At 41.4% G+C, this 17,576-nt stretch overlaps 1 protein-coding gene and 1 pseudogene across 1 annotated transcript in view; both read right to left on the bottom strand.

Annotated features, from left to right (window-relative positions):
* Nucleotides 1-17,576, bottom strand: part of LOC138745052 (meckelin-like) — a 91,979-nt gene that overhangs the window by 73,172 nt on the left and 1,231 nt on the right. The window contains exons 2-4 of the mRNA XM_069902127.1: nucleotides 4,365-4,447; nucleotides 3,788-3,866; nucleotides 2,284-2,359 (exon numbers count right to left, since the gene is read on the bottom strand). Of these exons, the coding sequence (XP_069758228.1) occupies nucleotides 2,284-2,359; nucleotides 3,788-3,866; nucleotides 4,365-4,447 (238 nt within the window). The remainder of the gene's footprint in view (nucleotides 1-2,283; nucleotides 2,360-3,787; nucleotides 3,867-4,364; nucleotides 4,448-17,576) is intronic.
* LOC138744068 (43 kDa receptor-associated protein of the synapse-like) lies at nucleotides 145-1,241 on the bottom strand (annotated as a pseudogene).

Below are 17,576 nucleotides of genomic sequence, written 5' to 3'. Positions count from 1 at the left end.
AAACCTCTCTGCCATTATATTGATTGCTGTCGAGTTCAGGAACAACCCACCCCACTTGATCCCTATGTCCTAGTGTCACCCCCACCCCACTGACCCGGGGTCCCAGTGCGGTAGCAGTTCATGGCCTTGGACTTGGCAAACAGCTCAGCGTGCTGACCCAGGAAGAAGAGCGCTTTCTTGTAGTCCTTCTACTGCACATAGGCTGCAACACACACGGCACTCAAGCATCTTGTCGTTGCCATGCACGTAACGCAGTGCCTTCTCAAAGCACTTGAGCACCTTCTGGAAGGCGCTGAGACCAAGGTAGGTGTTGGCAATGCTGATGCAGGCCTGCCCATTGAATTGCAGGCTCACCGGGCCTCTCTCACCAATTTGTAGGCGACAGACTCGGAAAACTCGTACAGTTTCTTGTGGCCCCGCGCCAGGTTGAGGTAGGCCTCGGTGACGCCATCCGGGTCACCCATCTGGTGGGCCACCTTGGACTGGGCCACGGCGAAGTGCAGCACGTCCTCGTACTTGAATTAATAGCTTCCAAGCATTTCGCGCAGGGCCTTTGAAAATGCGGGGCCCGTAGAATATCTACTTTTGAACATAGCACAGTACAGGCCCTTTGGCCCTCAATGTTGTGCTGACCATATAAAGAGGTTAATCCAGCACTGGCAATGAGGGAAAGGAGTATTAAGGAATGGAGGTAGGATGTGATCAGGTGGTGGACAATAGCAATATGATCATTGACACTTATTAATTGGATTTTAGATTAAATTTCTTTGTAAAGCATATAAAATTATTCCAGCATTTGAAATGATTTTTAGCTCCATATTTAAACACTTAGAACATCCCTGATGGGAAAACAAACCAAAACTATTGTTATTTTCTATCCCACCAGGACCAGACCAATCAGAGGTCATTTTGATTTCAAACTGGTTTCTTGTGACTGAACACCACTGTACCAGTGTGTAACAATCCAGGAGTATCCCATACTGACGGGAATGGAACTTCTGATGCATCCGACCTTCTCACATGGATCCCATGGACCTGTTAATCCTTTCCTCTCCCAAATATGAAATGCAGATTCCCCAGATGACAAATTCCAAGCCAGGAATTGAAAGTATCTTCATACTGTTCTACAAGAGCATAATTAGTGAGCAGCCAAGCCCTCCAATCAAACGCACAGCAGGTCTGCTCCAATGAGCTTTTCCAGATTCTGAATGATTTTCCCCTGCTGTAAAATTCCAGTACATCGACTAGAGGGTCCAATTTGGCCACAGTGTTTCTTTACCGCTCTAGCTTCCAGTCTTCCAGTCTCTCGTTGTGTGAGCCATGAAAGGAGATCAAACTACAAAGAGGGAGTTGAAACCTGTGGAGTTCTGCTATTGTAAGAAACAGAAAAATAACTTGCTTTATAATAAACAATTTTGTGAAAGATAAAGGCATGGAAATAAATATGCCATTTGCGTGTAGGGCAGTGGTTCTCAACCTTTTTCTTTCCACTCACTTACCACTTTAAGTAATCCCTACACCATTGGTTCTCTGTGATTAGTAAGGGATTGCTTAAGGTGGTATGTAGGTGGAAAGAAAAATGTTGAAAACCACTGTTTTAATCGTACCTCATTGACTCGTTATGTGCATGGTTTCATAACTCCGAAGGAAATGGGCCAACAATTTTTCTCAAGCAAAATATTTCAGTAATAATTGGGTCTAGAGCAGTGATTCTCAACCTTCCATTCCCATTCACATACCACCATAAGCAATCCCTTCCTAATCACAGAGCCCCGATGGCATTGGGATTGCTTAAAGTGGAACGTGAGTGGAAAGGAAAAAATTGAGAACCACTGGTGTAAGGTGTACTGTGTGTACTATGGTCTGGAAATACACTGTTTCCTCGGGTTAAAACACCTGGTATCTGAAATTTAAGCAGCCGGAATCGTCAAGCAACTAGCAAAAAAAAAAATGGAGGAAAATAAATCAATAAAAAATATGCAAGTTTAAAATTTGCACCCCTCGCTGTTAGTTTGCCAATCTACTTCACCACGCAATTTCAAGCAACCAGAAAATACATTTATCTAGCATCAATGAATCCCAATAGATGCCGGATATAATGGGTTTTACTGTACATGTACAATCAGATGACAATTAACTTGAACATAACTGGATTGGTCGGACAATAATAACCTGTCACACGGCTGGTGGGCCAATTGGTCTCCTGATTTGGGAATGGTGATAAGGAGTCAGTGAAGATTAGCTGTGAACAAACTTATTACTCGTAGACAGTGAAAGACTTACATGTTACCCAAAGCGTTCGGTACAGTTTGGTTGGTGCACGTTTGACAGCTCACTGTCTTCAAAGCCAAATCCTCCACTGCAAAAAAAAATTATGAATTCTCTTTGAATCCAGGAGGCACTGAATTAGTTACACTTGGTCAAAAATTCTTTGGATCTTATTTCTGCCAGGAGCGACGTTGGTTGGAGAGAGTGGAGAGGGAGGGGAATTTAAAAACCTTTGGGGGATGATAAAAATTGATGCAGAGTTGGGAGCCTGGCAAAAGTGTTTGACATCATTCTCTTTGGGTCTTTTCATCTAATCTTTATCAAACCCTTTGAAATTACAAAAGGTTTTATCAATTGCAATAAATAAGCTAATTTTCGCAGGTGGGGAAAGTTCAAATCTGCAGGCAAAAAGCCGCAACAAATTCAGAAGGAACATTTTCATTGAGGGTTGTACCTGACAACCTTTTCTTCCACATGGCCTCATTTAAACACACTGCACTGTTCCATGGTCTATGAACTCTATTCCAATTCAATTGCTACCAAGTAGAACAGATAAACGGGCCATCTCAGTCAGTGCCAAAGATGCCAGGGTTAATGTTATTGGGCCTGCATAAAAACCATTCATTAGGTCCACAAGTTGAAATGGCATCAAGTTCAGAAATTTAAACCCAAATACTTAAATAATTCTGGGATGAGTTGAGACTGTTAAATACCTTCTGAAAACTTCCAGCGACTCTGTCACTTGGAAACAACAGGAAGAGGTAGCTCTCCAGTGGTGGAGTAATGGTGGAAGCAGATACAACTATGATTTTTAAGAAGCTTCTAGATAGACACGTGAATATACAGAGAATAGAGGGATTGGGATCATGTGCAAGCAGCAGAGATTTAGTTTAATTCTGCATTATTCAGTGGGGCCAAGAGACTGTTCCGCTGTATCACTTATGCCGGGGCCTTGCAGAAATAATCAATTCAGAGCCATGTCTATGAGGGGTCTGATGGTGAGGGTAACAGCTACTGCCCCTCCACCATCAAATTCCTCAACAACAAACTCAATCAGATACCCCTTTTATACAACTATCCCCACTTAATTGACATGTGAACGATCCATCTTTAAAGCCCAGCTCAGGTTGTTCACACTGAACCAAGGGTCAGTGCGTCCTTTTAGACAGTAGCCGGGTCAAAACACATCGGTTCTGATACTACCTACCTTGGCGGGTACCCTGCATCCCGCACTTGTTGCATTTACACAGGCAGTTAATTCTTGTCTTTTAACGCTGTGACTCATTTAAAGGGCTCTTACTTTTACTCTCTGACAGTTTGCTTACATTTCTTTCTTGAGTTCTTTTTTTTTGCACTACCAGTAAAGTGGTAATTCTGCCTTGCCCCACAGAAAAAAAGAATCTCTGGGTTGGAATTGATGTGATGTGTGTGCTCCGACAATGAATCTGAAATTTGAACTTTGACTATTGGATGGAGTGTGCAGTGTGGTCCAGCTGGGCCTATGACAAGTATGGCCTACCTTGGACTTGTGAAGGTCCACATGGCTTACAGTTTGTGCACGTCAAACAGAACTTCCTGTCCACTGACACGACTTGATTCTATGCAGCCGATAAAATAAACATGGTTAATGATTTGCTTTTCATGAGGCAGAAACTAACAGCAAGTAACAAGATCAATCTTCCAAATACTTAGGTAGACCGTCGAGGCATTTGCTACTCAAGCATTTCTGGATGGGAGCGAGAAGCGCCACGTAACAGCTTGGCTGCTATGACGGAGTGCTTGTTGTCAACATTACATATAGCCATCAAAATCATAGAATCAGATACTTGTGGCATGATAGGAGGCCATTTGGCCCATGGTGTGGGTCTTAGCCAGCTCCAGGTCTATAGATTTTAAGGTAACAGCATTTCAGATGTTCATCCAGATATTTCTCCCCCCCCCCCCCAAACAATAAGTTTCTCCTCCTCATCCACCCTTTAAAGTAGAGATCTTCTGATGGCCTTTATTCTGTTGTACTGGAAGTACAGTCAAAGCCCATCTAATCTCCGCTGGTGTAGACAGAGGATGGATTTATTCATTTGCCTTTGGTCACTTACATCTTGGTTACACAAATTGCAGCGCACTAGAGGTGATCCAGTGTCAATCATGGTGTAGCCATCCTTACAGACACAATGGAGGCCTGGGGTAAAAATAAGCAGAATTAACAGTGTATCACATCCACATGTGAACAATCAGCGATCACACTTCCATCAGATTGCAATGATGAGCACCGTTTTATCAGGTTAGTTATTTCTGGCAATTCAGCCATTCTTTGAACATACATCAGTACAGCACATATTTTTAAACTCTCTCAACAATCTGAACCTTTCCTACCTCAACCCCATAATTCTTCATTTGAGCAAGTCTTTTAAATGTCCCTGTTGTGCCAGCCTCCATCACCCCCCTTGCCAATGTATTCCACACAATTCCCTGTGTAAAAAAAAACTTACTTCTGACATCCCCCCTGAACTTTACTCCCCTCACCTTATACAGATGTCCTCTGATATTTAATACTGTCACCCGCCTGTCTGCATCTGGACACCCAAAAATCACGTCACCCTGACACAGGAACAGAAACGCAGCAATTGATGATACCATATACATTTGCAGGGAGTCATCATACTTGAACTCCATGGGTTTTCATGGTCAGTTATGTACCAGTCAGGTCCCGAAAGGAAACTTCAGAACTACAAGTCACATTGGCAGGGCCCAGAAGAAGGTCTGTCTCTGCCAGAGCGTGTCAATGAGAATGAGTTTATTGTCATGTACATTGTACACATGCACCAACATTCTTCCTTGTTGCAGCTGAACAGGTATTTTGCACAAAAAAAACTAGAAAACAAGTGAAAAAAACTACAATGTTATGATTGAGTTAAAAAGAGATAATAAGTACAAAAAAATAATATATTCATCATAAATGAGTCAATTAATATCCTTCTGACCTAGACAGTCAAAGACCTTCAGACATAGGAGCAGAAATAGGCTATTCAGCCCATCAAGTCTGCCTCACCATTCAATCATGAACTGATCCATTTTCCCGCTCAGCACCACTGCCAGGACTTCTCCCCAAAACGTTTGATGCCCTGGCTAATCAAGAATAGATCAATCTCTCTGCCTTAAATACAAAGCCTTCCATTCTGAAGCTCCTTTCTTGCACAGATTGAATTCTGGATCATTATTCCGCCTGTCCAGAAGCAGACCTCTTGGAAATTGCCTGCACTACTGAAATACCACTTGTGTTCTTGCATAAACTGCAGTTATGAATATCTATTATCTGTGATTTTAAAAAAAAACACACCATGCTGGAGAGACTTAGCAGGTCAAACAGTGTCCTTTATGTAGCAAAGGCAGAGATACAGAAATGATGTTTCGGGCTTGAGCCCTTCGTTAAAGTATTTACCCCTTTATTATCTGTAATATTTATTAGCTCTTTCTGCACTGGGGTAATTTAATGTACATTATTGTTGGTTTTAATTTACAAAAAGTTCCTGTTTGGCTGCAACAAGCAAGAATATCGGTGCAGATGTACATTGCACTTCTGTGTATGGCAATATCATTATCAGAAACTAGACTATCTGGAACGAAGAGTTAGCTCTGGAACAGTGAATAGCATTTTTGTTTCTGAGTTCAAAGATGGTCAGCTCAAGCCCATGCTTGTTTACAGGTTCCAACTTGTGGATTACCAGTACTCCTGCCTGAGGCACACACCTGACCAATGGTTTCCTTATTTGCTACATCTTTGTAAGTCAGGCATGAAGTAAACAATCAAGCCTCCATTACCATCTTCTCCTATCATCATTCTCCAAGGGAAATTGTTTCACAAATGTTAAGCAAAGGAGGGGGGGGGCAGAGAGAAAATGACACTGTATATATTTGAAAAGGAAAATGTATGTATCATGGTCAATGTGGTTTATGGTGTAAAAAATAAAAAATTTTAAAAAAAATTTAAAAAAACCAAGAAAAAAAACCAAATGTTAAACATCATTTCACAATAACTGACTTCTGTGCACACTCCCTAAATCACGAAATCCAGTGAGCCGACCATGAACAAATCTACACAATAAACAGATCCTGTCAGAAGTCTAGAAAATGTCCTCTTTGCCAGTGTTATTAGTCTGACCACACATTCAACAACCATTTCCTCTAGTCCCTGGATGCTCCTGCCACATACAGAGCTCTCAAAAACACCTGTCGTCACTAGAACAGAGAACAATACAGCACACTACAGACCCTTCGGCCCTCGCTATTCGGCTGACCAATATATTCCTACCCCCGAGAAAAGTACTAAACCCTCCCTACCCCATAACCTATTTTCCTTTCATCTATGTGTCAAAGTGTCTCTTAAATGCCCCCACATCACCCTCCACCACCATCACTGGCAAAGCATTCCAGGCACCTACAACTCTGTGTGTAAAGAAACTTACCCTGATGTCTTTCCTAAACTTCCTTTCCTTCACTTTGTACACGTTCTCGAGTATTTGCTATTCCTGCCCTGGGAAACAGGTACTGGCTGTCTATGCCTCTCATAATCTTGTCAACCTCTATCAAGTCTCCTCTCATCCTTCTGTGCTCCAAAGAGAAAACTCCCCGCTCTGCTAACCATGTCCCTTAAGATTTGTTTCCCAATCCAGGCAATATCCTGGAAAATCTCCTCCATAGCTTCCACATCCTTTCTATAATGAGGTGACCAGAATTGAACACAATACTCTTAGGTTTGGAGAGTTGTAACATGACCTCTCTACTCCTGAATTCAACACCTCTCTACTCCTGAATTCAACACCTCTCTACTCCTGAATTCAATCCCCCTCCCCCCATTAATTAATCTCAGCATCCCATAGGCCTTCTTAACTATCCTATCAACCTGTGTAGCGACCTTGAGCGATGTATGGATTTGGACCCCAAGGTCCCTCTGTTCATCCACATTCTTAAGCTGACCATTAACCCTGAACTCAGTCTTCTGGTTTGTCCTTCACACTTATCCAGATTGAATTCCATCTGCCATTTTTCTGCCCAAATCTGCATCCTGTCTATATCCTCTTATAAGCTCAACTACCCTCAGCTCCATCCACAACTCCTCCAACCTTCATGTCATCTGCATACTTACTGACCCATCCTTCCACCTCTTCATCCAGGTCATTTATAAAAATCACAAAGAGCAGGGGCCCCAGAACAGAACCCTGCTGCATTCCACTAGTCACCGACCTCCAGGGAGAAGATTCTCCGTCCACTACAAGTCTCTGCTTTCTACCTACAAGCCAATTTTTTATCCATACAGGCAAGGCTCCACTGAGCCTGTGACTCATGATTTTCTGGATGAATCTCTCGTGGGGGACCTTGTCAAATACCTTGCTAAAATCCATGTAGACCACATCCACAGCCCTACCCTCATCAATTTCTTAAGTAACCTCCTCAAAAATCTCAATTAGACTCTTGAGGTACAACCTTCCCTTCACAAACCCATGCTGACTCTCCTTGAGTTCTTTTCCAAATGCTCATAGATCTTATCCTTAAGAATCCTCTTCATTAGTTTGCACACAACTGACACAAGATTCACTGGTCTATAATTCCCAGGATTCTCCCTGTTACCTTTTTAAACAAGGGGACTACATTTGCCATTCTCCAATCCTCAGGCACCTCCCCTCCAGCCAAAGATCATAGCTCCTAACCACTTGTCAAAGCAATGAGTCCCTAATCACCATCGCTCTTCGCCCCCCACTTCCTTTCTGAGACAGGGGGCCAGCCTCTGTGCTAGAGACGTGACCACCTCGATGTCCCTGGGTAGGTCTATTAACATTTCCCTCCAAGATCTTTACAATATCTTCTCAAGAGATCCTATTTAGGAGTTGTGATGCCAGTAGACCACCAATGTTTTGTGTCTTGCCTTATGACCATTGTTTTTACGACCAAGGTGTCACTTCCTAAAATAGGTGATGACAGGCTGCAGATTAATGTTTTCTAAGATAAACCACTCAAGCGTCCAGTTATGTTATCATCTCAATGAACTCTGTTAATAAACACAAGAGAACAGTGGCTATTTAACTGCTTTGCTTTAGTATGAATGACTGATGAAGGCAGAAAACTAATAATGCAGGTTCCTAAATGTTTAAATAGCAAAGGAATACTTTGTAGCAAAATCTAATATGTGTAAATGGAGTTCTGTCTTGGGTCTTTTTGATCATTCCTTGCACATCCTCCCTCTTTTCACTTGTCCAATTCCATTCTCGGAATTTACGAGCTCACAGTCATTAATTTTAAAGCCTGAATTGCAAAGTTCTGTACCTTCATTTTGATTAAAATAATCATTTGAGATCCTCAGCCTCTCTTCACAGTCCAATGATCAGTCCACGAACTATTTATGTCATTGTATGGCTGAAATTCTACTCTGCAAATTGTAGGCAATCCATTTGACCTTCAGAGGTGGGGGGGGGGGGGGTGGAAGGAAGGAAGGAAGGAGAAAAAAGGAAGAGGAGAGTGAGAGAGGAGGAGGGAGTGAGAAGGGGAAGCAAACTAGAGGAAGAAGATAGGGAGAAGGGAGAGGAGGGGGAGGAGGGAGATGCACCCACTTTTCACTGAACATTCTGAGATTTCTATGCTCTGACCAAACCCACTGTTAACTTTCATAGCAAAGATCATTATAATCTAAGGGACATACTGCATTTAAGGTGGATGATCAGTCTTTTCCCCAGCATAGGTGAGACTACAACCAGAAGGTATAGATACAACATGGAACAAGCTGCCAGACGAAGTGGTAGAAGTGGGTAAGGTTTGAAAGACACTTAGACAGGTATGCAGGTCGGAAAAGTTTAGAGGGATATGGACCAAGTGCAAGTACATAGGAATAGCTTAGATAAGCAACTTGATTGGTATGAACAAGTGGGGCTGAGGGGCCTTTTCCATGTTGTAAAATTCTGCGACTCTATGACAAGCTCAGTAGATCCCATTGACAAATCCTCTTTAGCAATTGTTTCCATCAAATATATTCATTTTAGTAGCACAGCTGAAGAGAGGGAGGATGTTGTGGATGGAGCGTCTACTGATTCAGTATAGGTCGAAGTCATAAACAGGAAGGGAGAAATTGCTGTGTTGAGAGTAGTCCATTTGCTCCCAAATAGCCCCAAGGACATGAAGGAGCAGATAAGCGGGCAGATTTTGGAATGATGCAGAAATAACAACCATGTTGTTCTGGGAGATTTCAATTTCCCAAATATTGACTGTTAACTCCTTACTGCAAGAGGATAGATGGGGAAGAATTTGTGAGGCATAATTATGAATTCTTCCTGGCCACAGGGAGGTACCAGAGGATTGGAGAATGGCAATTGTCATCCCCTGTTTTAAAAAGGTAATAGGGAGGACCCTGGGATTTATAACCCAATGAGTCTTATGTCAATGGTGGGAAAGCTATTGAGGAGGGTTCTTAGGGATCCAACTAAATTAGCCAAGTGTCTAATTGTTTGAAACTAGTTCAGAAACAAGGGCTTTTCAGAAATGTATTTGTTTTCATCAGGAATCCATTCCACAGGGTAACAACAGTAAGCTTCCTCACAGAAACCATGTCCAACTTCTAAATACCTGACACCCGTTGGCCACTGGGAGTAATGAGATTAGTTGAGAACTTTGCTACTTTAAATTAATCCAAGCTAAGTACTCTCAGAATTGAGACAAATTCAGTTATCATGTTCATCCTGCATGACCAACAATAGCATCAAATGGCATATTTACGTTGGAGGCATACGAGACGTTGCACAGACTGGAACCTGGAGCAAAAAGCAATCTGTTGGACGAACACAGAGGGTCGAGCAGCTTCTGTGGGAGAAACTGATGATGCTCGATCCACTGAGTTCCTCCAGTTTTTAATGTTTTTAATTACATTATTATATGGCATTGTTAATGTTGTCAAACAAAACCCAAGCTTGTCACAGGAGGGGAATCAGACAGAATGCAACTGGCTAATTAAAATGTATTAGAACATGTGATAAATTTTGTCAAAGTTTGTTTCTGGTTCCTCCTAGTATGTATTCATAGCTTTCTTCCCAAAGAATTATGCATATTCTGTGTGTGTTTTTCCTTCAACTTTTTTTTTAACCAATAGAAAGGAAATTAAAAATATTTCAAATATCCATGAGGTTGTTTGTAATCCCAACCCAAAAAAGATGAAAGAATTTTAAAAATCCACCAAACGTGGTTGAAAATTTAATAGACTTCCAATCTCATTTGAGGGAAATGCTGGGACCATACAGCAAGTCAGGCAACAATCAGCAGAGAGAAGAATAAAGCTGTTTCATCTCAAAGACCCTTCAAAGTAAAATGCTGAAATTAGAGATTCATAAATCAGGATTGAAATGGGAAAAGGATTTGGGAATTACAATTGACCATGATGATTGGAGATCTATTTGTAAGGATAGTATGTCTAAGATTATTAATGTTCAATTAGTTCATTATAATTTTTTGCATTAATTAAAGAAATACAATTTAAGTTCTTCAGATTTATGTTTTAGATGTGTTAAAGAAGTTGACTTTTTTTTACATTAAATTTGGTTATGTGATAAGGTTAAACTTGTTTTGGAGACGGCTTAAGGAATTTTTAGAGAAAGTTTTAAAAATTCATTTACCAATGGACCCAATATTGCTTTTATTTGGTAATGTTAAAAGGTTGAGTTTGATTGTGAGGTTGACTAAGTATCAAATTGCATTTTTAAGGTTGGCGATGGCGGTACCAAGGTAATATACAGCTATAACTTGGGAAAATGAGATTGAGTTGGGTTTGCAGAGGTGGGATCTGGAATTGAGGTCATGTACTCCTTTGGAAAAAATAACGTATAATTTACGTGATAATAATCTTTTTTTTCTAAAGTATGGAGCCCCTGTTTCGACTATATGGGTTTAAAATGTTGAATTCCCTGAAGCTCGTCGTGGTGGGGTTGCTTTGATTCATGGTGGCTTACTGTAATTTTGATGTCAAATCTCCATTTTCTTCCTCTGGGATGGGATGTAGGTGGGTATGGGGGGGGGGGGGACTTATATGTTGTACATTTAAAATTTTAAATAAAGTATTCAGAGACCCTTTATCCATTTTTCCTCTCAGTGGTCCCTTTCCTCAGAAGCTGCCTGACCTGCTGGGTATTTCCAGCATGTCCTAGTTTTATTTCAGATTTCCAACATCTGCATATTTTTAATCTGCATTGTATTTGAGAGAGTGAGGGGGCTATTCCAGATTACCTGAGGAAGGGCTCAGGCCCAAATCATTGGTAATATATCTTTACCTCATATGGGCGCTGCAAGACCAGCTGAGTTCCTTCAGCATTTGTGTTTTGATCAGCTTTCTATAACCCTTTTTTGTGATTTAACCCTTAACCTTGTGTCTGGTTTTACATGCTGTAAGTACCCTCTCTCCAATCACCTTATTGAATTGAAAACAATCTGCTGGAGGAACAAGAAATTCTGCAGATACTGAGTTTGAGTGCAATACCCAAGCATACTTGAGAAATCAAGCAGGTCACACAGCATCCATAGGATGTAAAGGGTAACCAACTTTCCGGGCCTGAGCCCTTAGTCAGGTACATGAAACACTGTGTAATCTTGTATTCTGCTGGAGGAACTCAGCAGGTCAAACAGCATCAGTGGGGGGTTGGGGGAGAAAAAGGTTTAGAAGATTACAAAAGGCATAGATAAGGTAGACAGCCAGCACCTTTTCCCCAGGGTGGGAGTAGTAAACACCAGAAGAGAAGGTCAGTTATATAGAGAAAAGTGATCCAGAGCAGATATTTGCAAAGTTTGTTTCTCACCTTGAACCCAGGTCTAATCACAGAATTAAACACTATGAATTTCAAGGCTTAATGCAAGAGACTAATGAAACTGTTGATAACTTCCTCACTGGACTAAAAGTTGTTGCTGCAAAATGCAGATTTAAGGATATAGAAGAAAGATTAGTTGATCAACTAATATGGGAGAGTGCCCATCCCAAAGTGCAAAAGTCACTTATAGGGAAGGATAGCTCAAAGCCGACTGAAGCTATAGACACAGCCAGAGCCTTCAAAGCCATGAGGATGCAAATAAAATCCCTCTCTTTGCAGACCCACCCACAGCAAAGAGATGGAAGGGTTGATGCTATAAAGAACACAATCAGAAAAGTGCAAACCCCCCAGGACCTGCAGGAAGTGTGGCAGACAACATCCTTTCGATGACCAAAACATACAGTTCTGAATGTAGAGCAAATGGTAACAAAACCAGTGGGCAAGATATGCAAGTCTGGTATAAAGAAAACAGTAATACCAGTGAAGAAAAAAGACAAGAAGATTCACCACACAAAAGGAAACAACAATGACGACTCCGACACCCAGATCCTGGACATGGAATCCATACACCTTCACGAGATGTCAGGTGAGATGAAAGAAGGAAGGGAGTTGTACACAAAGATCCAAATACAGAAGACAATCCAGAACAAGCCTACAATATTTAACCCAAAGGTGAAACTGGATCCTGGACCACAAAGCAATGTCCTTCCACTCAGACTCTACTGCCAGATGTTCCCAGAGAACATAATAAAAGGGGGATTCAAACGATGGTGCATTGGAAACAGCAAATGTCAAATTAACGACCAATTATTGACCCATGATCAAGCAGCTAAGGAGAGTTAAGATTAATGGTTGCCACAAGGGAAAAAAATTCCTCTGTACATTCTACGTGGTAGACACAGATGAATCAGCAATTCTAGGTCTGGATAGCTGCCGGGAGTTGCAATTGATCTCTGTCAATTATGAGATCCAGATGAAGAAGATATCCAAAAGGATCAACAGAGTCACTCCATTGGAGAACTAACCTCCAGTCACAAACAAGGCTGAGCTCATACCCAGAATGCTTTAATGATTCAGTTGGATGCTTTGGAGACTTTCAATATCGTATCGCTATAGATACAAACTGCAAACCAGTAGTCCGTGCCTCAAGAAGCTGGAGCAAGAACTAAAGGACATGGAAAGGATAAAAGTGATAGCCAAAGTGACTGAGCCGACTGACTGGGTATATTCCATAGTGGTCAAAGAAAAACCAAATGGCCACTTGAGAAAATGTCTGGACCCTAAAGACTTAACTCAAGCAATAAAAAGGGGTCACTACCCAACATCGACACTAGAAGACATCACAGTGGAACTAACAGGATCCAAAATCTTTAGCAAGCTAGATGCTAAGAATGGATCCTGGAATGTGAAACTAGATGAGGAGTCAACACTACTAACAATGTTCAATACTCCATTTGGTCATTACAAATTCCTGTGACTACCTTTCACCCTAAAGGTGAGCCAGGACATGTTCCAACAGAAGATTGATGAGACCTACAGAAGGTATAAATGTGCTGTTGGCATTGTGGACAACATCAGGTTTCTGGCAGAGATGGAAAAGCTCATGATCTTCATCGACATAAGACCATGGAGAGAACAAGAGAAGCTGGAATTAAATTTAATGCAGACAAATGCATTATAAAAGAGAGGAATGCCAGTTCTTCGGAATGGTGTACACTCCTGATGGGGTAAAGCCAAGACCAGAGAAGATTAAAGCTATTGCCGAGATGGAGCACCCAAAGGACAAAAGGGAACTCAGAGGTTTCCTTCGATTGGTCCAATACACGAGTTCCTTCATACCACATTTGTCAGACTACACAGCAAACATCAGAGAGTTGCTGAAGGAAGACGTGGAATTTCAGTGGTCACTATCACATCAGAGAAGTTTTGACCAGCTCAATAAATAATATGCAGAAAAGTGGAGTTGAAATACTATGATAGAGAAAAAGCCCTCCACTCTGCAAATAGATGCATCCAAGAGGCCTTGGTGCAGCTTTAGTGCAAGAAGGAAAACCAATACTTTTGCCTCAAAAGCACTAACAACAGTGGAGACCAGATATGCCAATATTGAGACAGAGCTGTTGGCAGTCGTATATGGATGCAAAAAGTTTCACAAGTTTTTGAATGGAAGAAAGATTATAGTGGAAAGTGATTATCGCCCACTGGAAAACATCCAGAGAAAGAACCTAAACAAGGCACCAGCAAGACTGCAGAGATTACTTCTACGACTTTGACTTAAAATACATACCAGGCAAAGAGATGGTGCTTGCTGATACCTTGTCACGACTTTCCCCGAATGAAAAAGATGAAATGGTAGACACGGGGATCAAGATGCATCATCTCGTCAGTGTGACCAGTAATAAATTAAACCAGATCAGAGAAGAAAACAGTAAGAAGGCTTTCTCAACAAGTAATACAAGGATGGCCCAAGAAGATAAAGCAGATACAGTCTTCATTGTGTCAATATTGCTCTATAAGAGATGACATATCGTTGGAGAATGGTGTTCGGCTGGCTTGATCAAAACTGATGATACCTGAAACAATGCAGAAAAAGATTCTCCAGAAAATACATAAAGGTCACATGGGAATGGAGAAATGCAAACTCAGTGCAAAGTCAGCCATGTACTGGACTGATTTAAACAAAGAAATCAAAAATATGGTGGCTACATGTCAAATATGCCAAAAGTACAGAAACTCACAACAAAATTATTTCCACTGAAGTACCTTCCAGGATATGGCACACAGTGGGAGCGGACTTGTTCATCGAGAATCAAGAATGGCATTTAATTGTCGCCTGTTACTACTCTGTTTCCATTCGTCAAAAGGGTGAAAGACCTGAGAGTGTCAACTATCACCTCAGAGAGTGCTCCTTGCTGAACAACCTTGTTCAAGTAATATGTGACAATGGAACACAGTTCACGTCAGAAGAATTCAGAAAGCTGGCTGCAGAGTATGGGTTTATTATCACTACATCGTCCCCATAGTACCCCAAAGGTCATGGGTTCTTTGAAAGACAAGTGCAAACTGTGAAATGCACTCTTGTTAAGTGTTGTGAAACAAGAGAAGACCCAGACCTGGCTCTTCTATCCTTACGAGCAACACATTTAAGGGCTGACATGAAGTCCCTGGCAGAACTTCAAAATGGCAGGAGATATAAAACAATTCTGCCAAGAAAAAGACACCCTTCTCATGGTACAATGTTTGCATACCATCAACTGAAAGCCTTCTTCAAGAATAAATTGGGAAACAGGCTGAGGTTACCAGAAGGAAGCAGCTTTGAATAAATGATTACAGGCACAATGATAATTAAAAGATGTATAACGAACATGTACATTAAGCTGCAAGAGAAGGAAAATGATGAAATAAGCTATAAACCCAAACAAAAGTGGGAAAAAGATTTAAACATAAAGATAAAAAATGAAACATGGGAAAAGTTATGTTCTGGAACTATGAAGAATACAATAAACACAAGGTTACGCATGATGCAGTATAATTGGTTACACAGGTTATATATCACGCCCCAAAAGTTAAAAAAATGGGATCCAACATTATCAGATAGATGTTTTCGCTGTAAGAAGGAAATGGGAACAACAGTACCTGCAATTTGGGCATGTGAGAAAGTGAGAAAGTTTTGGGAAGATCTCAATCAGGTATTAAATAAAATCACAAAAAACAACATACCAAAAAATCCAGAGATCTTTCTTCTAAGTAATACAAGAAGAAAGGAATTAGGCCTCAAACTGGATGAAGTGCAAGAGATTTTACTGTAGCAAAAAAATATACAATGTCAACTTGGAAATCAGAAGAGAGCCTGAGAGTACAGCAATGATACATGGAAATGAATAAATGTTTCCATTGGAAAAAATAACATATAATTAAAAAAATAGTCACATTATTTGAACAAATTTGGGAACCGTACATGGAACACAACAGAGAGGGTCTACCGCAGATCACCACCCCCTAAAATGGTAGAATGAGAAGAAGACGAAATGAACTGATCCAGTGTGTAAAAGTAGATGACACATTTTTCTTGTTTATTTTTTCATTGTGTGATGACATTGTTTCATGGTTTTATTGTATTGTATATGTTGAACGTTTATTGGTTTTGGAGGGGGGTGGGAAGGGGGGGGAGGGAAGGTAGGGGGGAAAAAAGGGGAGAAAATGGCACTGTGTATATTTAAGAGGGAAATGTTTGTATTTTGGTTGACATGGTTCACAGTGTGAAAAATAAAAAAATTATATATTAAAAAAATACACCCTCCAGAATTCTAGGAGGAAGGCAGAAGAAGACTGGCTGACACGCAAGGATGCCAGCGTTATAACAAACATGCACAAACACTGCCAGAACTCTTCAGAGGGCACCACATGCATATTCAAGAGCCAATGTTGAAAACATGGACCCCAGCAAAGGTCATCAGAGAAGCTGAGACATCAAAATCATACATTGTCAAGGCAGACTCTGGCGATCAGCTAAGGAGGAACAGAATTCACATCCTGCATACACAAGATGTGATGATGCAGAAAGCTTTAATACCAGCAAAGCCCACAAAACCAATAGCAAGTGAGGTATCAAGTGAAGAGACTACAACCACTAATACCGAAACATCAACACAGCAGTTGTCAGGTAAAGCACCACAAACTACATCACCTTCACGTGGACCAGCAACACAGAGCCCAACGGTCGCAGCCAAATCCACAAAATGGTGAAGCAACATACTGCTGCCAGTGTGAACTATTTAAAAATAATTGTGTAAATAAACTAGTTCAGTTACTTAAGTTGCACTGGAAAGAAAGTGATAAAGACCAGTATTTTTTTCTTTATCTTGAGAAGGAGGGATGTTATAGAGTCAGGATAGTGTGAACTATTTAGTAATTGCGTAAGAATACACCCTTCTCACTAGGCACTTTTAAACTGCCGCTCCTAGGTAGCCCTCCTGGGACCCAGGTGCGTTTAATGGGTCGAAGGTGCTCCCAGCACCTTTTAACCTGCAGGAAGAATCGCTCCCGTGATGACGCGGTGAGTGATGCGCCACCCACTCACCGGATGAAATGAAGTAAAAGATTTTAACCTTACTCTTCCTGAGAGGCACGTTTAAACCACATTATAATATCCCCTTTCCTGACCTGCTCTGCTGAGTTCCTCCTCTACTTTTGAACTTGACACCAACAAGCTGCCCGGCGACACACAAGCAAGCCATTTTCATTTTCAAGCCGCTGGTGCACGAGACCTTGGTAAGTTTAACTGGGTTCCCTGACGACCTCCAAGGTAGGGAGGTTGATTTAGGAGCCTGCTGACCAGGCCGTATTGTTTCAAGTTGCCTTGTGAGTGGGGCGCTAACTGGGCATTCACCCCATCTTGAAAGCACATACTGTCGTGCCCCCCCACAGGGGGGCACACATAGCCCCCTTTCAATAGACAATAGGAGCTGGAGTAGGCCC

This window comes from Narcine bancroftii, chromosome 10 (genome assembly GCF_036971445.1).
Source record: "Narcine bancroftii isolate sNarBan1 chromosome 10, sNarBan1.hap1, whole genome shotgun sequence".
NCBI classification, from domain to species: Eukaryota; Metazoa; Chordata; class Chondrichthyes; order Torpediniformes; family Narcinidae; genus Narcine; species Narcine bancroftii.
The sequence above is the reverse complement of the archived record's forward strand: the minus strand, read 5'-3'. Positions and strand labels throughout refer to the sequence as shown.